At 36.3% G+C, this 24,261-nt stretch overlaps 1 protein-coding gene across 2 annotated transcripts in view; it reads right to left on the bottom strand.

Annotated features, from left to right (window-relative positions):
- The window catches only part of HDAC9 (histone deacetylase 9), an 890,491-nt gene that overhangs the window by 806,566 nt on the left and 59,664 nt on the right, over positions 1-24,261 (bottom strand). For both annotated transcript variants that reach the window (XM_081283850.1, XM_081283851.1), the window contains exon 2: positions 8,400-8,510. In XM_081283850.1, the coding sequence (XP_081139976.1) occupies positions 8,400-8,424 (25 nt within the window). In that variant the 5' untranslated portion in view covers positions 8,425-8,510. The remainder of the gene's footprint in view (positions 1-8,399; positions 8,511-24,261) is intronic.

The raw sequence follows: 24,261 nt of genomic DNA on the forward strand, positions 1-24,261 counted from the left end.
TTGAAAATAACTCTAATTGTATTTCAATGTAACATATAATGAGAGGAGTAGGATTTTTTAAGATCTCAAAATCACCAGATTTATCATTTATTTCAACAGGCTATACACCCTGGACGGATATAACATGACCCAAAATATCCACGTCCATGAACACTTTAGGCAAATACCTAGACTCCCAGTGACAAACAAAACAGGTAACCATAATAATTTGAAATAATTTTTTCATATCATATAGAAATTTAAAAGAAGTATTCAGGATAAAGTTCCAGCTTTTCCTGTAACTACAGCAATCATGAATCTCTAGAAAGTACTTTAAATCTTAAGATCAGATAAACACAGGTGAGGTGAAGTAGCCTTTCCATCAACAGTAGACCTGCAGGTGTTGCCACCTTACATTTCTCCAGAATCAAAAATTCATGGGTAATTTTTCTTAATAATTAGTCATTTCAACATTTGACCTTGGTTTCTGAAGAACACATTCTTCAAAGAGCAAAAGACAACGATGAGTGCCCACATAGGTACCATTATGATTACCTCTAACCGGACTCTCAGACTTAGGAGAAAGGTTAATTACCCAATTATATCTGAAGAGCAGCCATCTATCTTAAGAGGAAAGAGCCTTATATTACTAAATGCCAGAAACTTGTCATGAGAAAAGATTTCAAATAATTTCATAGGCTCAGAGTTTTCCCCATTTCCTATAAATTGATATAAGATTTTAAAAGAAAACCCACTAACAGTTTAGTCATGAGCCTTTCATTTTGGATACCACAGTATCTCCAAATCAACACAAATCAACACATAAGCAACTGATATAAAATGAATTAATCACAATTTGCAAGGACAGGCTTGGTAAAAATCAAAACCAAAAAATGCCTCAGTTCTGGAAACTCAGAATGTTGCAAATCTAAATATCAAAGACAAAGAACCAAGAGAACAAAGGAGGGAGGAAAGACAAGTGGAAGAAATGCAAGAAATTAAAAAGAACACAAGTATTTTGCTCATAAAAGAGATCTATGTGCTTACTTAGAACTTACTATCTTACCACTAATTTAACATTGTTCTAAGCTAATAAATCACAACAGAGAGAGAGAGAGAGAGAGAGAGAGAGAGAGAGAGAGAGAGAGAGAGAGAGAGAGATATTTGGAATTCAAAAACTAACCTTAAGCCCTACAGAAGAAAAAAATTCTATACCTGTCCCACATAATGCTATAAACAAAAGGCTGTCCATGTGTCTTTTGCAGAGATACCAAAATCTTGCTCATTTTAAACTTTTGAAAAGACATATCCTAGTATTGTTTTATGATTATGTTCATGAAAATATCAGTGAAAAACAGACATTTATCAACCATTGTATGTTAGGACTAGATTTTTATCATAATATTTAAAACTATAAAATTATTTAAAAACGTGACCCTAACATGCAATAAGCAGCAAATATGTGGCTGGGAATATAAAATTTAAAATATTTCTTTAGCCTATATGCCATTGTAATTTCAAATAAGCCAATATGACTTTTATGTGAATTAAGGACACATAATAATCTATATTAGATATTTTATTCACAGTGTCTGGAATAAGAACTCAAGTTTTTTAATGGCTATTTTAGCCATTAAATATTTAGCATTATTCATAAAGAAAACTTACTTAGGCAACTTTTCGAAAATGTAGCAAACTTATTTGACCTGTTCTCTTTAAAGAAAGCTTTAGTTAACTTTTAAATAATTAGTTTAATCAAGAATATAGTATCTCACACACACATACACAATACAAATTTTTTTAAACTGCCAATAAAATGTCAATCCTGAAACTGAAAAAAGAATATAATGTAAAATATTCAATAATAAGCCACACCATATACAAATATGGTATAAAATATTCAAGACACATGTACTGCTAGAGACTGGCCAGTTCTTCACCAAATCCATTTCCACCTCTTCCTGGACTACTGCTGGACTACATTTCCCAGGCTCCTTTGCTTTCAGGTGTGGCCATGTGACAAAATTCTACCCCATAAAATGTGAAGGGAAATGATATCCCTCTGGAAACTTCCCACAAACAACCCATTTTTTCCATTTCCCTTCCAACAGTTCGATGAAAATAGATGCACATTCACTTTGGAATTCATGAATTGAAGAAATAAGAGCCACAAGCTGGAAGCTACATGAGGTCCTGGAAAGCCAGAGAAAAAGAACAGCCCATCACTCAGGATAACCCTTTTACTTTATTTGAGAGAAAGGACCTTGCTTTCTGTTTGAACTATATTATGGGGTTTGTTTGTAGTGTTGTAATAATGGAAACTGAGAAATCTACAAATTGAATTACCCACAAAAATTAATTTAATTGTGAAAAGCAAATCTGAGAATACATAAAATGTGCAAAATATATACTGAACATTTTGGGAAAAGGTTTGCCCCTCAGGAATTGAATTATGAATACAAGAATGAATAAAATTAGTTCTATGGTTAATATTTTGAATGTAAATATCAAACATAGAAGTTCAGTCTTAGAAATAGCAAAAAAAATAAAAAATAAAAATAACTGTGAAGTTAAAAGTAGAAAAGAAAATCCAAAGCAATAGTTAATAAATTTATTTCACAATGATTCCCATTATTACTATACCCTGTGTTCAAATTCAGTCATAATAAACTTCACAGGCCTAATTTATTATTCTGGAATATTTTTCTTCAGTACTATCTGAAAGAGATAACTGGCCAGAAGCCTGACATGATTTAGTTCTATAAAGCTTCTTGTGTTGTGATGTGACTTGTATTTCACTACAAAACCAAGTGATCATATTCATCCATAGGGAAACCATAACCTACATGATTTGTTCTATGACTCTGTTTCATTTAACATCCATTTTTTTATGGTAAAATGTTGTGAGCAAACTGAAGAAAAAAATACCCAATTGAACGTTATGATATTTGTTTGTAGCTTTGTCCTGGTTTTAGTTTCCTACTTAACGACTAAATGGCACCACAGTGGGTAATGCACTGGAGTAAAAGTGGTGAATCATTAAAGAGTTCGTAAATTTTAAAAACAGGGGCAGGCCTTCTGGGTCCCATATGCTTCCAGAAAACCCGATGTTGTGCTGTATTAATTGAACCGTGAAGCTTTTATTAGTTCTCTTTAAAAATGCTTGCAGTGGAGCTTTTATTAATGTTTGCCCTCAAATTGTTTATACTACTTAGCATTTCCATGACAATTTATATTTCAAAGAACTTTTTGATCATTAGTTAAACCTATTCTACATTTATATAAGAGAATTCAGCTGTTTAGCAAAACAGAGGCATGAAGGGAAATCCCTTAACTAATTTTTTGCCCACCATTCGCCAATGAAAAAATGAACAGATCTTGCTACAAACTTAAGGCTTTTATAAACAGCCTGATTCTCTCACTTCATATGAGTACAATCATTGTTATAAGTGATCCCACAACTGTGAAGAGAAAGGAAAGTTTTATACAGTAAGCTTTAAAAAACGAATACAATAGAATCTTGCAACACAGCTACAACCACTCTACCTTCCAAACTTACCTAAAATGCTACAAGGCCAAAGCACTGCACAGCTCTAAAGGGCATCATGCACATTGAGAGTTAGACTTGGAAAATTCCTCGGGATGCATTTTTAACCAAATTACAACATGGAAATTAGACTCATTAAAATTAAGATCATACTGAAATAATTTTAAGGTCAATGCAGTCTAATTACTTACTTTTAAAAGGGTTCAGGCTCCAATCATGCTTTCTAAAATCATGGAATCATACTAAAAAGCTGCCTTAGGTTAAAAGAGGTTTAAACTTCTTTTGAAGAAAAAGTAATGCACTCTAAACATCTTTTTTGTCTATCTCCCCATCAAACCAGAATGGCTTACATAGCAGAGAATACCTGTAAACCCCCTGGATTTTCCCCACAAATTATTGCCTCCTCTAGGTTTCAACAGCATTTTAGGTAAGTTTATGTGCACTTTGCCAAGGGTAGGGAAGAGCACTAAAATGGATTAAATAATTACCTAGTACCTAACTCCCCCTTCCCTCCAGGACTATAGCACAAGACTTTTTAGGGAAAGAAGCTGGGAATCAGCCCCAGGTGATTTTTATTATCTGACATATTTGGGAAAAACTAAATTAAAGGAGCCCCAAAATCTTCCCTTCTGAGATCTGGAAATTTTGATAAAAGTAAATTACTAGAGTTACTATCCATATCAAGTAAATGAGGTCTTAGGCCTAGATTTATTAAAATAACTCATGACACTGAATGGACCAAAATATTAACATTTCTGTATCTCCTTTTAAATGGTTTTGTCCATAAGGTTGACCAAATATTAGTATTCTTTGTGTTCCTCTTGGGTAATACACTGCCTGGCATAAAACAGACATTTGGTAAGTTCTGAATGAATGAACAGCTCAACTGCAACAGTTAGCTGTCAATCATATCCAGACAGTCTTCCCTCCATTCAGGCTTTTCAATGCCAAAAAGAATACCCAACACTAACTTAGAACATTATTGAAGCAGCGAGATTAAAACAAAAACCAATAAATTCTATATACAAAAATCAGCACTTATTATTTGACTGAAAATGTGATCAAGACAGTAACAGCATGTACTTAATATCAACTGTATTTGAATATGGACAGAGAAAACATTTCTGAGAATAGTGTCAATACATGCAGAATATAAGAATTCACACTATCCCAGAGCCAGTTTTCGAAGAAAACATAAACAGGATGAATTACTAGCTATTAAATAATTTCTGGAACTACTGGAGTGAGTCTATTTTTCTTTCTGGTGCATGATAACTCCTGGGAGCCATTTGTGGAACAACAGCAAAATAAATGGATGGTGATTGCATAAGACCAATTTCATTATCTTTTTAGATAGTTTTTTGAAAAAAAGGAGATACGTAAGAAAAACACTTTTTCAAGTCAAACAATCAAGTTATATTTCACTAGTGGAATATATATGACTCTACAAGATACAGGCTGATAACAGCAAAATATTTTTATGGATGAGTGAAGAATATTTTCCTTAATACACACAAAGTGTATTTCAGGCCCTGATCACAGTTTATTACCTTCAATAAATAGAAGATTTCCACCCATCTGGCCATTTGCTATGACACTTCTCAATTTCACATCTCATTCATGAAAACTTCTTGGAATTGACTGAAACTTCTAAACAATATTGTTCTGAACCAAGCAGGGTAATATATAAGAAAAAGAGTCAAAGAAATGTCAGTGACCCTAAAATCTAATGATCTTCATTCAATTGTTGTATCATTTATCTTCCACATTTTCCCTTCTCCTAACTGAGCAATTAACTATGGCTAGCAAGAACATTCTGTTTAAAATAGCAGCCTCAAATTTAATTTGCATACTTTAAATCAATTTTCTGGGGGCAGGGTATGCCAACTCCAATTGCCAAATATTACCACAAGAAAATGATATTTGGCCATGGTGGTCTAAATGAAATGCCTCTTTTAACTATGCAATTTTGAAACAATAAATTTACATAAAAATAAATACACATATATTTGAGTGTTCTCTATATATACATACATACATATATGTATATATATTTCAGACATTATTTTTAAATATTTTTTAGTTGTTGATAGAACTTTATTTTATTTATTTATATGTGGTGCTGAGAATCAAACCCAGTGCCTCACACATGCCAGGCAAGTGCATTACTGCTGAGCCACAGCCCCAGCCCCTCAGACATTATTTTAAGTTCATCTCAATAGAAAAAATAGTAATACAATTATAATTATAGCAAGCAACACAGCTCACAGGACACACTTCAACAAAGCTCTGCAAGGAACAGAGAGGGAGGGAGGAAGGAAGTAGGGGAGGTTAGACCCATGATCCCCAGAGTGTGGTCTCCGGGCAGCAAGAGCATCATCACCTTGGGGAATTTGTAAAAATCATGATTTTTGTCCCCATCCAGAACTATTAGCTCAAAAACCACTGATGTGGGGCTTATCTTTTTTTTTTTTTTTTTAGATTGCTTCCAATTTTTTTCTTTTTTTTTATTGATTGTTCAAAACATTACAGAGCTCATGATATATCATCTTTCATACATTAAACTCAATTGGGTTTTGAACTCCCATTTTTACCCCAAATACAGATTGCAGAAGCGGGGCTTATCTTCACAAGCTCTCCAAGTGATGCTAATACATGCTAAAGTTTGAGAACCACAGGGCTATATAAGGACTCAAATACAAGAGGCCTTGGTAACTCTTCATCTTCTTAACCAGATGACGTAATGCCAATTATAAATCATGGTGTGACTAATGACTCTGGGATATATTCACTATATCCTTTAGAATCAACAAGCACAGTTATACTTCCCTATAACTTCCAGTTCCAAATTCAACATACAAGTTGGAGGTCTGTTGGAAATGTGAAGAAAAGCTGATGAGTCAGTGGAATTCCAAAATAGCTAATCTAGGTGCAGCTCTCCAGGGAGTGAAAATTTTGGCCAGAGGTTTCCCTTTTTGAGCCCTGAATACAATGTTATATAAGCTTTGACCTAGAGAGTTGGATAAGTGAAGGACAACATGCTGAAGAATCCTCCTATAATGAACCAAGCAAAAAACTCTTTTAACAATTTGTCTGTGACTGTGGTGTTTGACCCTACTCCATCATTCTCAAAACTTGGGTTGCATTTGTTCAAAAAGTCACATTTTAGTTTGGATATGAGGTGTTCCCCCAAAACTCCCATGTTAATACAGAAATATTCCTAGGTATGAAACTACAAATTGGTGCAACCACTCTGGAAAACAATATTGAGATTCCTCAGAAAACTTGAAACGAAACCACCATTTGACCCAGTTTCTCACTCCTCACTATATTCCCAAAGGACTCAAAATCTGCATACTATAGTGATACGACCTCATCTATGTTTATAGCAGCTCAATTCACAATAGCTAAGCTATGGAACCCACCTAGATGCCTTTCAACAGATGAATAGATAAAAAAAAATGTGGCATCTATACACAATGGAATGTTACACATAAAGAAGAATGAAATTATGGCATTTGCTTGTAAATGGATGGAACTGGAGACTATCATACTAAGTGAAATAAGCCAATACCAAAAAACCAAAGGCCAAATGTTGTCTCTGATTTGTGGATGCTGACTCACAACAAGTAGGGATGGGGAAGTAGGGGGAGGAGTAGAGGTTCACCAGATTGGACGGGGGAAGTGGAGGGAAGGGTGGGGGGATGGAAATGAGAAAAACAGTAGAATGAATTGGACATATCTTTGCGGTGTTCATATATGAATACACAAGTAGTGTAACTCCAGATCATGTGCAACCACAACAATGGGAAGTTATACTCCATGTATGTATGATATGTCAAAATACATTCTACTGCCGTGTATAACTAAAAAGAACAAATAATTTTTAAAGAAAATAAATTTCTGAAGACTAAAAAAAAGGAAACAAATTTTCCAAAGTAAAATGATTGAATTATGAGAGCTGTGACCTAAATCAGTCCATCCAAGTTTTAATAACCTAACTAGGTTAGGTTATTAAATTGTAGGCAGGTGGGGCATGGCTGGAGGAGGTGGCTCACTGGGGCATGCCTGTGCCCCTTCCCCTTTCTATCTCTGCTTCCTGGCTGCCATGAACTGAACAGCTTTCCTCTGCTGTTCCCTTCTGCCATGATGTTCTACCTCACCTTAGATCCAAAACAATGGAGTTGGCCCACATAAACTAAACCTCTGAAACCATGAGCCAAAATAAACTTTTCCTTCTCTAAGTTGTTCTTGTTGGGTATTTTGGTCACAGCTATGAAAAACCAACACAGTTACCCTGCTCCTGGAGGAATGGGTGTTGGCTCTACTGATCACAGCACTACGTGAGCCTCACATATCACTCTTGACTCTGAGGAAGCAGGTGTTGAGATTATAATTAAATATGTATATAGGAAACAGGAGCGGCAGCAAAGAAGGGTGGAGAGGAAAAATATCCTTCCTGTGTGTCAAAGAGATAGAGGTGGAGTCAACCCACAAGCTGACTTCCAAACCCCACAGCATACTTTAAAAACAAACTGACACATAATAGGTCAAAGAGACTATCGGTACAAATTAGATTCCAGTATCATATTTAATATTCATAACTTCATGAGATTCAATCTGAATGTTACATTAGAAGCAAAAGAATAAAGCCCAGTTCTCAGAGAACAATACAAGTGAAAAAAAGTTGCCCAGAAAGCAAACTGAGTTAATAGAGGATTAACTATACAATGCAAAGTTCAAGATTTATTATGAACTAATCTTCATCAGAAAGAAAATGTTCCTTCATGACTTAAATTGCTTGGTTTGAAGCAACACAAAGCAATATCTCTCACATGAAGCCTGTACCAGTTGAAAAAGCAAAAAGACTGACCGGGCTGCACTGGTGAGCTCATCATGGAATACAGAAGGGCTGATAGGCTAGGATGCAGATTCACAGGCTTTCCTTCTCTGGTAGAGGCAGTCCAAGAGCCAGAGGAGAAACCTAGGATGTAAGAAAAAGACAAAGTGTAAGATACAAATTATGTCAATCACACCAAAAAATGAAACTGATTTGGCCTTGAACCTCAACTCAGCCACAGTTGACTAGATGGATCTCTATAGCAATCACCTCAGCCTCCTCAGTCTCTAGCTATCAAAGAGAAAATGTCCCATTCCTGCTTAGAGCACAGGAATATTGTGAGCACTGAAATAAAATAATGGGTGAAGAAGAAATCTGTGGAAAAGCACTTCATATAACTAAAATGACTTTACTGTTCCCTAGCCATTATCAGAACCTTAGAGATTAAAATTATTTTTTGGCTATTTGGATATAAATCTCTCACTACACAGCATTTTAAACTCATTGCCAAATATTCGCTTCTAGATGTAGGACCTGTTAGTAAAAGAAAATTTTAATGGCCTAAAAAAGGAACAAACAGTTCATACACTGTAAGAGTGGCAGAAAACTCCCATTATAATTTCCACTTCTTGAAGTCTTTTGCAATCTTGTTCCAGCTAAAAGTAGTAACAGTGGTAGTCCTTCTAGGAGTGGCACCAACAGGATGGACTCCTTGAAAGGAATTTAAGGGACTTTCTGCTTTTAATTTGAATGTACTCCCACTTATAGACACTTCAGCAGAGGAAAAGCAATAGGGAGAACATTTCCCCAACAGTTTACTGGAATGTCAGACTGTAAAAAAAGAAGAGCTTTTAAAGTTACACTCCATGAGTTTCTTACTAAAATAGTATATCCCAATTGCACTATTTTTATAGACAGATGCTGTAACTCTGAGAATTGTACATCTCTTTATCTTGAGAATCCAACATATTTATTGTGACTCGTTTTCCCATCAGTATTTTGAAAGTGTTATTACTATTTTTGCCCAAAAGTATAAAGCCAGATATAAATACATATTTTCTTTGAGGAACTATATAGCACCAAGAATATCTATAATATTTTAAATTATCTCTAAATAGAAATGTTCTATTTAGTTATTGAAACAACTCAGTAGAATCATCAGATCTAACAGGCTTCTTCTCATCCAAACTTTAGTGCTTGTTATAGGTATTGAGATTTAGTAACAATAAAAATGTACATTCTATAAATTCCCTTAAAAAATATTGATGTGCTTATTTTATTAGAGTTTAAAGAATCTTAATTTAGTTCAATAAGAAATATCAATAAGAAAGCAGCATCCTCTCCATAAAGATGAAAAATTAAGAGCACAAAACCTTTTCTTTAAATTTTTTTATCAGGACATTAACATTATGACATTATAACATATTTGCTAAGTTCCTTATGTTACAAGGTTTTTTACATATATCACTATATTTGACACTATTTTTACATGAAACACCCTAACATAATTTATGTCTCAGCCCCCACCCACCATCTGACAGGTGATAAAATCAATTTGTTCTCTGCTTAATAATTAAATATAAAGATTAGATTTACTGGAATTTGACTTTATCTAAAATTAACAAATGTGGCCTTAAAATTTTGTCATTTTTATTCTTTCAGATTGTACTCTGAAATACTCCACAAATGCTCTAGATACATTTTTTCTAGATACATTCTTGATTCTCACTCTCACAATCTGATTTTAAATTAAGAACAACAAATAGCAAGGAATAGAAAACCTCTAGAGAATGTAAATAGAGAAGTAAAGCAGCCCTGAAAAGTACATTTCATCAAAAGCATACTCTGTTTTTTTTTTAAAAAAGTTTTTATTCTATAATGCCACTTTATACAATTAGTAACTTGTATATTTACAAATACAACTCGATTTAACAAACAATTTCCCAGAATTTAACTTCTGGTAACTTCTGCCACTTATCTCCACAAACAACATACATAACACCTGCCTGTGACATGCTGGTTTGTGGCTAGATATGCAACTACTGTGTTTTGATTTCATAGCTCCAAACTGAAGTTGTAAAGTGAATCTGAGATGGAAAAAGGAATCTGGCTTCAAAATTTCACTCTTTCTGAAATCTAGACAACTCCCTTTGCCATTTGAGCTTTCAAATAACTGTCTGATTGTGACACATTCTTCTAACATTATGAAAGTCATTATTTGAACATCTTTACAAAGAAAATTAATAGACATCTCTATGTTGATATGTATTAGTTTCTGTTTATTGTATTTCCAGCCCTAATCAAATACAATGAACCAAAGTTATCACTACTACCACTGCACAGCTGGAAATATGGTCATCTAAAGAGTTCTCCCTAAATGTTCCAGAGGATGAATCTGCAGTACGCACACGTACAGTGATGTGTGGAGGTATCACAAGTTACAAATGCTTCCCTCTCCTGCCGGCCACAGAATCAACACACTAGCAGCCTAATTCACAAGAATCTTACATTTATTAAGATGACTTTTAACTGCTTAGAATAAAAGAGGGATCAGTGACAATGGGCAACTTATTGTCAAATTTTCCCACACTTCTTAATCCAAATGGGCTGCAAAAATTATGGACTGTTTAGAATGAAAAAGTTTTCCCCTAGTACATTTGCCATTCTTATAATAAATGAGTAATAGCAGAAGGCCTTCAAACAGGTAGATAATCCAAAAATCAATAACAAAAAAGGCAGATTATTTTTGAATATGAATTATCAAAGCATACATTATAAGCATATCTGTTTTCAATTAATAGTTCCAATTAATTCGAATATGAGTTACCCGTGTTACGAAAATATATAGTTACATACTGAAGAAAAATAACAGAGAAGTGAAAAGAAAACAAAACTGCTGCTATGAAACCTTATCTCTTGAGGTCCAGGAATGGTTATTTTGGCTCTGACTACCATTTGGACCCACAAAAGCGGGTGATCTCTCCCGACAAGGTGATCGACTCTGAAAGTAAGTTACTGCTATAACATCCTGGGACATTGCACAGAACAATCCAAGGGGGTGACCTCTTGCAGTATCTCAACTTGCCCATGCAACCAGAAAGAATGCACTAACAGACAGCATTACTCCAGCCAACATTACACTCATTGACATCATTGTGGCAATCTTTCCATAGGTCTTTTGGCCATTTCTTACCTGCTCAACAGTAACAACACTGCACGTCAGCAGAGCTTAACAAGTCATAAAGGATTTGCACATGGGTATCTCTTCCTATCTTCACAATAACCCTTTGGAATATACCAAATAAGTTGTTATTACTCCCATTCCACAGATGAGGAGTTTAAAAGGTTTGTTCATGGACCTGTATTTGGGAAATGAAAGGAATAACTTTTTGCCAGTGCTCTCTTTGTGATACACAAGGAATTATAGGCCATTCTAGGAAAGCTGTTTGAATATCAACACCCTGTCTACCTAGTCATGGCAATTCCAGTAGTGGCTCACGGATATACGGGTCTCCCTTACTAATGAAACTATCTGATCATTTAGCAGACTGAACTTTCTCACAAAAGAAAATAAATGACTCAAAAAGTTGGGATAAAAATCTACAAGTCATGTCCCAGGAGAAGCTTTCAAATTTGACTTGGACTTCATGATCCCTAAACCCAAATAATCCTTGGGGTTTTAACTATATTCTGAGTTTCATATTATATCTTTCCCCTCCACCACCACCACCACCACCCTTTTGAACAACTGCTATTATTTTGGACAGTGCTACCAATAAAGCAGAATGCTTTTGTAGTCTAGCAGCTATCAAAAACCTCATTTGTGCATCACTAATATAGCTTTCCCAGACTTAGGGCAAGTCATAATGTACAACTCAGTCTAGTCATTCATTCAGCAGCAAGTATCTCTCTTCACAGATGGAGTCATTAGCTGTGATTCCTCTATACAAGTGAGTTTCATAAGCTAACTCAATTTATCACACACACTGTGCAGATAGCTGATTGGTGAGATAAGTCCGCTGTACTAATGTATTAAGCACCAGGCCCTCAGCCCCAGACTCTCTCTTATACCTCAGAACCTGAAACAGAAGCACTAGAAAATTGCTTTTAAGGCCTACTCAATGCAACAACCCTAATTGAGTAAACATAAGACACTCTGTCACCCTCGATGGAAACCTGGGATTCTATTTCATGTCTCTGTTTTGTGCTTTTCCCAAAGAAAGTGACTAAAGCCAGAGCATCTCTTTCATATCTGAGCCCCCCACCACTTTCCACTTCAACTAATATTGCTTGGTTCAAGTAATTTTTCTTGATTAGACTTCTTAATCGAGACTTCTAATCTGGCATCACTGTTTCCAGGCAATGTATGAATGAATGAATTTGCAAGTAAATAAAATCTTGTGACATAAAAACTCCTCAACTGCATTCAAATTCCTTCATAATCAGTATCCTCCCACTTCCTCTTTGCTTCTTTTCCTCACATATAACTCTTACAGTTCTAAGCAATCTGTCATTGCTCCTAGCATGATGTGCAATACTATTAACTACTACCGAAGCACATGCAGTGGCTAATCAGAATGAACACTTGTATGAGCACTAGTATGGCTATACTGCAGCACATCAGCTATTAGTCTGATTATTCCTGTATAATATCATTCACATTCACATCTCTAGGCTTTTGTACCTCCATCAACAAAGGATACTACCACCTTTTTCTACCACCTACCTTGAATTCTATAAGGCATGTTCAAATGAGAATTCTTAACCAGGTACTCAAAGTAAAAGGACAGATTCTTCATCTAGATTCCTACTGTATTTCACCATATCTATATAATAACACCCTTTATGTTAGACAATAATAACACCTCCTATATAAGTATTCTCATCCACAATAACCCTGTGTTCTTCAGCTCAGAGACTGCACTCTATTCATGCCTGAAACCCCCACACCTAGCACAGAGCCTGGTGCATGGCAGGTGCACAGTGAATTCTTGATGAATGAGTAAACAAAGGGATAGAGCTAAGCCAACAAACCTGTAGTTTCCTGATTTGGGGGCAAACTCATTTATCCAATTTGTTATTATAGAATTATGCAGAATTAGAACACAGTCCTTTGATTTGATCAGATAAAGAAAGAAAAATATTCTAGAGTTCAGGCCAGGAAGAACAGTTCCAGATGGAGTGGGTACCTTCATGGATGGATGTTAAACGTCAGGCACCTGCCAAAAAATTACCATGAATGATGTTGTCCAAAACAGGGTGATCTCCCAATCTGCTCAGGTGAAGTGATTTTTCTGATCACTGGAAGCATTCGGCTTCTCAGTTTCTTATTAATTTTTGCTTTTCTCTCTACAAGGAAATCCACATTCTTATTAGACAAGTTACACAAGCTCAAGTTTGCATCAAAATAATCGAATCACATTCATCAAGACACAAGAAAGTGGAATACAAAGATTTGTTCCCTTTAACTTCAGGAGCAGAAGCAGGATTGTTCTCATGATCCTCAGAAGGTTCCTGACTATATTTATTTTGTCTAAGGAACAGGATGCTGGGGAGCCTGGAAGCTCTGATAATGGGAAAACTGATGGACACAGGCAAGAGCCACGCCAATGTTGCGATCTATGATTTAACCTTCCCTTAAGCCACAACCCAAACCTGGTGTACTAAGTCACAAACACACTGGCAAAGACTGGTGTGTCAGTTCATTTCAACTCATTCTGACCTAGGCAAGACTGTTGATTTCAGTCCCCACCTGCACTGTCAAAGTTTTGTTAACTTCACCCTTGGAGCACAGCTAAATGCAGAAGGTGAGTACCAGAGAGGGTCCCACATTTTACATATTCTTGCTGTGCTTATATTTTAAAAGCAAATACTAAGCTCCTTTCTAAGACTTTAGAAGAGCCATTTAAGCACAGGCTACATTGTAGGGTGTAATATAGAGCAGGGAATGCAGCTTGGGAGGTTAGTTATGCATACATTTTGCATATTTAAGTTAGGATTCAGTAGTCTATACTATAAATATAACTCAATGGTAACATCTAAAAATACATAACATAATCAGGAATGGTCTGCTGGATATTTCATTTCATAAGAAAAAAAAATCCTGCCAACTTACTACCTGCACTAATCAAAAGATCTTTTTGTAGTAAACCATGGCATTTAAAACACCAGGCTCAGCGCTGGGGTGCCCAGTCCCCAAGTTATATCCCAAACAGCCTCTATATAACGAAGATCATTCCATCAAAAAGCTTTACTCCATTGATTTTATTGAATTGTCTTTGAAGGCCCCTATCTGCAACTTACTTCCTTGAACAATAGAGATTCACAGTTACCATTATCACCAATTTGAGTTTAAAAGGAGACTCATAATGCCCAGAAACTGCAGGATATACAAGGCCCCTTTTCAGTTCTTACAAAGGGGTTGTTTAAAAAAAAAAAAAAAACCTTTGTCTAACTGTAAATACACATGACAGAAGTCCAAAATAGAATTGAGGAAAGGAAGTAATAGTGGAAGTGAAGGAACTTGTAACAGACAACCTCTGATACCTGTGCAGCAGGAGGGCTTTGTGACTCACACACTCTAACCTTCCCTTCAGAAAACTGCCCCATCAAGCTTGCTTAAAAGAACCTGGCTTCCCTGGTCTACCTACTACCTCACTGGCATGGAGGCACAGGTTACCATGCTCCAGCCAAACACAAAAGACCTTTATTCATCATTGTAATTTAGAGTGGCATGGCTCTCTTTTTCAAGTTCCAATATTGTGTACATTATATAAAAAAAAAAGTTCTGAGATTTCTTTAATGCTGGAGCCTATCTGTTGAAGATCTGACAATACCTACCTGCAGCAAAGTGTCCCTATAAAATGTCTCACTAGCTGGGTGGTCTGGAAGTCAATTAACCTCTTTGAGTCTCAGTTGCTTAAACATGAATTATTTAACTTACCAGGTCATTGTGTGGCTTGGAGGAAATAATGTGAAGTAACCGGTAGGGAGAAAGTACTCAAAAATGCTGGCTATTATTATCATTATTATTATAGAATTGTGTTTCACTTCAAGCCAAATTCTATCCCAAGAGAAAAGTGTGACACACAGTGCCTCTGACTGGAACAGAGTCCTGCAGCACAGCTATTAATCTTTCTCACTCCATGAGGGTTACAAAAGGGATCTAATTACTAAAGCTTTTTTCCTGTCTTTCTGTTAGAAGGCAAATGTGTACTCTAAGGAAATACACTGTGCTACCTTTGCTTGTGAATACGCCATGCTTACTTTAATCTTTTACTGATGTTATCTGCATTTTTTAAAATCACTTGGGTGTTGATTGCAAGGAAAACATTACAATTTTTTTTAACTCAGCAAGTTAGTAACAACTATCATTTAGTAGAAATTTGAAAAGAAATATGGAGTCTATTCCCCTAGTATAATACAGGTCCTTCTAGAAAGAACTTTTCTGATGTCTCAGCAGATCAACATGGGAATTGCAATAGACCCTATGGCCCCTCTTGCTATAATGGGCAGTATTTCACTGATCACTTTATATTCGCTGTTTTATATATCACTAGTGGTCCATCCAATTTTAAGCCACCTAAGACACACTTCCAGGCATGAACATCTATGGCCCTTAGATAAAGAGATGATAACAGCAGAATTCACACACAATAAAGAAGGAAACTACAAAAAAAGGGACTGAGGTTATGGATCAGTGGTTGAGTGCTCCTGGGTTCAATCCCCAGTACCAAAAATAAATAAATAAATAAAAAGAAGAAGAAGAAGAAAAGAAGAAGAAAACCAGGATGAGTCCTGAGCCTCTGCCCCAACCAATATCCACACTATCACTGATTCTGTTTAATACTTACTCTCTCATCTGAAACCCACTTTTTCTTTAGGTTTATCCAGGATTTCTCCCAATTGAATAAGCCATTCCTTCATGACCTCCCTCCAAAAAACCCACCTTTACTAATGAGCTGAACCATCTTTATGTCCTCACCCCATCCCAAACAACTCTATTTTATATCTAAAATTTATCACAATTACTTCCATCTCTCTCTAGTTATTTTCTATCCTATGCTTTTCCTTCTTCTACAGAGCTTCCTTGTGCTACCTTAGGATATATCTAAATTTCCAGAATATACTAACATCTAACAGATGAATCATTCTATTAAAAACTTGTTACTTGAACTTCACCCTACCAGTTAGTATTGACTTTTCTATTTTGCAAAAACTTTTTATTTAGATTCAAGTTAAGAGACATCCCAGTTCATGCTAAGAAACTTTGTGGGCTGTATTTAGCACAGGTGCAACAGTTTAAGCTGGGTTGGAATTTAATGTATATTTACTGGGTACATGCCATGAATGTTCAGTACACAACTAAAGGGTAAGGTCCTGCCTCACAGATTTCACACCACGGACTTCTCAGAATACGATACCAGAACCAATCTAAAAATGCACAATCAGGACATACTGAGATATTCTGAATCAGAATTTGGGGGATCAAGGTCTAGAAACAGCATTTTTAACATGTTTCCACAGTGATTTAAACTGAGTTTAAGCATGAAAACCTCTGGAGAAACAATATACACATAAGAATAATTAAGAAACAACATAACAAAACATAGAGTAACAGAGTAAAAAGTGTACTGGCTTGGGAGTCTGACCTTAAGGCAAATTCTACCTCTCTGATTTCCAAGCATATGCTCACAGTCAAATGATTTTACCACTCTGACCTTCACTTTCATCATCAGTAAGTTGCTGGAGCTAATAGATACTTGCAGCGTCATTAAGGACGAGAGACAATATATTTTAAATACTTACATAGTGCTCAATAGGTGAGATATCATGGCAGGGCCTCTGTGTTGCTAATTGCCCCTGGAATTGTGAAATACTTCAGCCCTGATAGCTATCATTTCCTAAAAGGAATAGGAAAGCATAAGTGCTATAGAGATTTTGAGAAGAGGATTTTCATTGTGATTAGTGTAAGAAAGAGACTGTACCATGGAAAAGCTAGCATACAGATTTAAGACACTAATTTATGTTCAAATACGCATGGTTGGCAAAATGTGCCCGTTGCCCCAAAGTTCCCTAAGTCCTATATTTCAAAAAACAATTTTAAAATTATTTATCTGTATCTCTCAATCATTTTTATTAAAATTATCTTTTTGTATTCCCCATATCATAAAATATTTTCAATACTGAAATTACCCTCAAAATTATCTCATTTTCTGTGCTAGTAACAGCATATTGCTGGTTGTTATTTAATGTAACACATTCCATTCCCAACAAGATGGAATAATTTTATACACACTGTTTCTCAAATACACCATAGGTGATTTATGTACAAAATGATAGTGCTGACCTCCTTCCAGGAGGGGGCGCTCTTTGGATTGCTATTCTACTTTAGTATAGCATGAGTCTCAGCTTTTCTGTCACTCTTGGAAGAATCATGTGAACGATTTCCACTGAGGGTCAAGGAGACTGCAAAAAGAGATTTACTGACTCCAGGAAGTTAACTGGCCTATGTGGACATCAAGCCTCTTGGTGATCCCATTATTAAAATAGGCTAGTCAATTAAGCTAACTCACTCAGAAATAATCCTGTTAAACCTCATTATTTCTGTGAAGAATCAAGAGCAACAAATGGAGAAAAGTTTCAAATTACAAAACCTGCAAAAATAAGGTAGCAACAATTGCTGATTATAAATACAGTATTAGAACTCCAAACAAAATCAGCACTGAATCTTCAGGACATTTATTCCCTCTGTGTGAAAAAGCTTCCTTTGAAACTGAGAATCTGTATACAAACAAGAAAGCTAAAACAATTTTTATTATTGCAGGCAACTTCTATTAATGTCACATAGGGGAAGAGATATAGTCTTTGCTTTCATATTTCACTTCTGCAGAAAAAATATCTGCATATATATACGCATATATTAAAATAGATCTAGACAGATCAACACATATAAATAGCTCAATGCAACATCTGTAGCAGTCCTTCAGAGTATATTAAAGTCCTTGCTGTTTATCAGGTTGGTAAATCATATCAGCTCCTAGTTATTTAAATTGCCAGTTGCTGGGCAACCACATCTTTGTCAACTGTCACTCACTCTTAAGTTCCTTTGCAATACTTCCTTAAGGAAAAAAAAAGGAAAAAAATCTTGAGACACTTATTTTGGGCATTAAAAAAATTCACTTTATCTCTGAGCTTAAAGGGTCTGATAATAGAGTTATATTGGGAAAATAGAACCTATTTATCCAGTTGGAGCATGGGCAATGCGTGGTACAGTTCATGATGCAGATGGAAAAATCGTGGCTCTTCACTAAAGTTTCCCTCTCAGGACCTGGCCCACAGTAGAAGTATGTTTAAAACAGAAGCCTATCAAAAGGAAATATGCACTTTAGGGAAAATAGGTGATTCTCAACAAAACTGATAGTTTTTGTTTCTATAATTCCATTCTCATCACTGAAGAATGAAAAACAGTTTTGATCACAGTTATCAACTACTACTTGCTTCTGAAACTACCTTTTCATTCACTTATTTGTTTATTTTGGATATTTAGGAACAAACTGATTATCTTCTTGTGAAAATTTCTAACATGTATATGTTTTATTTTTATAAATGTAAATCAACATCCATTATTTTACTCAATCCAAAAGTTAATTGATCTTCTAGTAGTATAAAACTTTTCTTTAAGGTAAAGCAGGCTCCTAAGGCAATGAGGATAATAGAATACAATGGTATGCAATTCAATGTATCAATACAAGTACTTCCAGAATTGTTGCTCCCTGCCTTTCTGGACATTAGTTTCATATCATATGATCTGTCAAGTTCTTCTCAGCAACAACATTTTATAAACCCATCAAATTTTAAATGATAAAATTCTCAGTTCAGATTTTAATGTTACTACTATATTTTCCAAAACGGAGACATATATGTATCTAGATACAAAGGAAATTATTAAATTGTATCATCTACTCCATTATGCAAACATTTAAAGAATAAAGAGGGACTATCTTATGACTTCAAGCAGGAAGTGACAGAATTTGTCAATTTTGAAACTAAAATCTTTGTACAAGAAAAGAAACCTTAAAAGTGCAAAGTTAAATCAAACTGGGGTAAAGTATTGCAATCCAAATAACCAACAAAGAATTAGTAATGGAATTATTTAAAGAACACATCTAAATCAGTAAGAAAACTAAACAAACAAAAATATGCAAGCAAAAACAATTTAAAAATAGGAAAAGGAAAGGAATTGTAATGAACAAAAACGAAAACTTCTGCAGCCAATAATTATATGAAAAGCTGCTCAATGAGATATCGAATCACACCCATCTGACTGGATAACATTTTAAAGTTTTATAATCCTCGTGTTGGCAAGGATGAGGAACAACTGAAATTCTAATACACTTTCAGAGAGTATTATGTGCACACACCACTTAGAATAGCAATTTAAGACTATCTAGTCAAGCAGATGGTATATAATAATCTATGTCCTGTGGTAGGAAGAATAATGGTCCCTCAAGATGTTCATGACCTAATCCCCAGAATTTGTAAATATGTTTCCTTACATGGCAAAGTTTGCAGATGAAATTAAGGTTGGTGATAAAAATGACTTTAACATTGTGATATTATCCTGGGTTGGCCATGCACAAGAATTCTTAAAAGTGGAAGGGGGAAGCAGGAAAAGAGAATCAGGTGGAGATGTGAGCATGGGATAATAGTTGGAGAGACACAGTGTTGTTGGTATTAAGCAGGAGGAGGCCATAATCCAAGTCATGTTGGCACTCTCTAGAAGCTAGAAAAGGCAAGGAAATGAGTTCTCTCACAGAGGTTCAAGAAGAAACAGCCCTGCCAACACCATGACATTAGCCCAGTGAAAGCCATGCCAGGTTTCTACTCCACAGAACTACAAAAGAAAACATTTGTATTGTTTGAAGTGAGCACAATTGTAGAAAGTTGATTTAGCAGCCATAGAAAATTAATAAGCAACCCAGAAATTCTACTCCTGAGGAAATTTTCTCATGTGTATTCATGGGAAAACAAAAACAAAAACAGTGTTCATAGTAAGGCTCTTTAGAACAGAAACTCTGGAATCAGTGCAAATGTCCAAGAAAGGGAAGGGATGTATGGAGACTGTGTTCACATAAAAAGAACACACATAGTAATAATAACCAGGGCTTAGTTATATATATATATATATATATATATATATATATATATATATAGAGAGAGAGAGAGAGAGAGAGAGAGAGTGTTTATTTTTCATTTATTTACTTATCGTAAATAAATGAAAAATAAACTAAAAGATCTGTGTAATATACTGTGTAAAATCATACAAAATGACATATTTATTGGTAAGTATTTTATAGTTGAAATAATAAATAAGTGAGTGAGAATGATAAATACCACACTCAGGAGAGTAGCTAACTCTGAGAATGAATGAATTGTACACAGAATGCCTCAAATGCATTATAAACGCTTTATTTCCAGGAAAGAAAGAAAGAACAGTCCTGAGGTAAACAAAACAAAACATAAAGATTTGACAAGAGTACATGATTAATATATGACTCTTTATTATTCATATTTTATAAATTACTGAAATATTTCATAATAAAAAATGAACAACACACTCAAGTGATGTATTTTTCCAATGTGTCCACTGGCAAACAAGCAAACTGATTCTTCCCAAGTTCACAGAAAATGATCTCACCCAAGGAAGTATCCCTACTAACTTGCCAATTAAAAGACAAAAATAGCAAAAAGCAAATATCAATATTTAGTCCAATTTCTGTAACCTTACAAATGTACACTGAAACAAGCAGATTTTTATTTTTCCTTTTATTTTAAGTAATTTCATCCTAAGTCTGAAGAGTCAAGAAATACACATCAGGAGAACCTTTTCTGCATGTCTTCTAAGAGGCACACCCATGTATGAAGGGGTTTATTTGCAAGTGGATATTTATAAATTGGACCACAGTAAATATACTGCCACCTTTCAGATACAAAAGTAACATGGCTCATTTAGAAACAATAGTGTTTCAATAAGTTGTTAATTAGGCGAAATAATATGCTACATATCCTTGTCAATCGTCCATCAATAAGGATTAATAAACCTACTAAGAGACACAAAAACACTGAGGGAAAAATTTAAATTTATTTTTATGGTTTAGTATTTTTCCTCATTACTTGTACCTTTAAAAAAACATTTCAAAATTCCCCATTTTTTTTCTTTTTTAAATGATAATGGTCTGTCTAAAGCCCCTAGTGCATTATGTAAGAATTAGGAAACGATTGTGCTGTTCTTAGGAAAATATTAAAAATGAAGGGGTTTTCCACTTTGATTGCTTTTCTCTTGAACTAGAAAACCGTAACTCTTTCTCTAGGAAGCCTTAATAACTTCAAATAGTGAAACTCAATTATTTTTGCTAGAAGGAAAAAATAAACACAAGAAGAACCTAAGAATAACATATACGTTAAATATATGACTTGGATAAATTCAAAAGCATTTTATTGCAACCCATTGTTATTCAAATAAAGCTTAATTGCTTTACAAGCCAAGGTCCCTTTCTTTAAAGCCTGAGAAAACTAAGTTAATTATATTTAGTTCTGGGTGGTAAACAATTTAATACCTGTGCTGCCAAAATGCCAACCATAATGTAAAAGGCAATAATAGCAGCTATGAATAAAAACATGTTCCTTTGTTGTTTTCCTGACTGAGCCAATCCTGAGTTCAAATAATTTGATGCTTCAACCGGCGACTCTGAATATTAAACATGAAGGCTTGCCATACTAATGCCTAAAATGAAAGATAAGAATACTATTGCAATTAATGTATAAATGCTATCAAGGTACAACTGGACTAAGAACTGTCACCTAGAACATAGTAATGTTAGGAACACCCAGCCAGAGGTTAACCTGTATTCAAAGCTTAGCACTTCAGCTGACACTCTGCATTTATGTAGCACACTCCTGCACTCAACTTTCAAGAACATGGATGGAGTACTTCTTCCTCAGGAAAAGCCTTTCCTTTGATCTTTTTCTCTTCTTTCCATTTAACCAATCAGCATGAAGACTCCTTTGCTGCTAAATCAACATTCAGCCAAGTCCTCCTCTGGAGAAATGTCCTCTCTCTTTCCACACATCTCTCCAGAAGGGTCTTCCTGCTCTAAGACTGTCTCTTTCCAGGATACTTACTTCTATTCCTCCTAAGTCATACTCCCTAAACTTAACACAACAGGGATCTCTGATACTGCCTAGGCTACCTCTCTCCCTAAAATTAACATAATAGGAATCTTTAAAACTATCTAGGCTACTTCTCCCTTATTTAGAGAAAATTCTCCACTCACCTCTGACAAATTACTTGTACCTGAACACATTCCCTATCAAAGATTCACCACATCCATTCTATTGATGGATAAACTATAAACATTCAACAAATGCTCTCGGTATTAAGTTAAAATATCTCTCTCTGAAACTTCTATTTATTGATTAAATTCAACCAGTCTTCTGGGGTGACCTAGAAACTCTTCATTATGTCATATAGTAATTCAAATATCTGAATAATACCAAGTTTCCTTCAAAGCTTAATTAAATATCCTTTGCTGGAATTCCCAAGATGGCCGTGAATAGAGTGCATCACACCCCGTGTACCGCGCCACTGCGCGGGTGAATAATGAGTTAGAACGACAAAAAACTATCTTGTTAGGAACTTACAGAAAAATGGGGGTGCACCAAAACCTAGAGGAAGGATTTCCAGCACCGAGGTCCGGTAATTGAGTCTCATACACGAGCCAACTGTGCGACCAGAGATCCAGGCTGACTGATCCGCGCAGCCCGCCCCATGGCTACAGACGGCAGGGAGCCACCAAGAAGCGACCAGCAAGCAGGAAGAAACCTTGCTGCAGATTCTGTGGAATCCTGCCGCCTGAGCACTCACGGAGCCCCAGGCCGAGTTCGGGATTTCAGACTGGGAAGGAAGCGGTACAGTTCTATCCCCCACAACGGAAACTCCACCAAGGAAACCAGGGGCCACCATCTTGGAGAGCTGAAGTAACCACCGCCACTCTCCGACAGATTGCAACAATAAAACAGGTGTGTGTTACTCAGCTCATCTCCCATACAGCGGGGAATTCGCATAAAATCTCTCCTAGGCTCTCCGGGGGAGGGATTATCAGAGCAAGCCTGCATAAAGACACAGGGAAAACTAGAGACACCAGACCCTCAACTCCCCCTCCCATCAGCGGGGAAAACGAAACCTGTATTGCCAGTGCGGGGGGAAGGGCAAGCAGAAAAAATCAAAACAATAGAGTGCCAGGGTTCTCAATAGCCACCCTCCACACCCAACAAACGGCAGGCCAGAGTACAGTTTGAACTGCTGAGAGGCAGCACTCAGGGGAAATCTGGTCTAGCAGGAGAAACCAGGACTAGCAGGAGAAACCAGGGGACTAGAGGCCAGGCCCTCACGACTGGGTGGCTGGAGAACGAAAGCCCGCCAGCGAAACTCCACCCACTGACCGCGAGACTTGGCGGCTGGAGTCTGCCCCCCATCGGCGACCGACCACGCAACTGGGTAGCTAGAGATTGCCCACCCACCAGCAACAGCTGGCCCATTGCCCCTGTGACTGAGCAGCTGGAAACCGCACGCCTGCAGGCGACCGATCACCCGCCGGCTGCCCACGTGACTGGGCAGCTGGAGACCACCTGCCTGCCGGAGACCAACCGCACGACTGGGCGACTAGAGATCGCCCGCCCACCAGCGACAGCCGGCCCGTTGCCACTGCGACTGGGCGGCTGGAGACCGCCTGCCCGCCCACCAGCAACCGATCGCCCACCGGCTGCCTGCGCGACTGGGCGGCTAGAGTCCGCCCAGCCGCCAGCGTCCAGGAGCGGAAACCAGCCAAAGACA

The sequence above is a fragment of the Spermophilus citellus genome, assembly GCF_964194105.1.
Source record: "Spermophilus citellus genome assembly, chromosome: 3".
Classification (NCBI taxonomy): domain Eukaryota; kingdom Metazoa; phylum Chordata; class Mammalia; order Rodentia; family Sciuridae; genus Spermophilus; species Spermophilus citellus.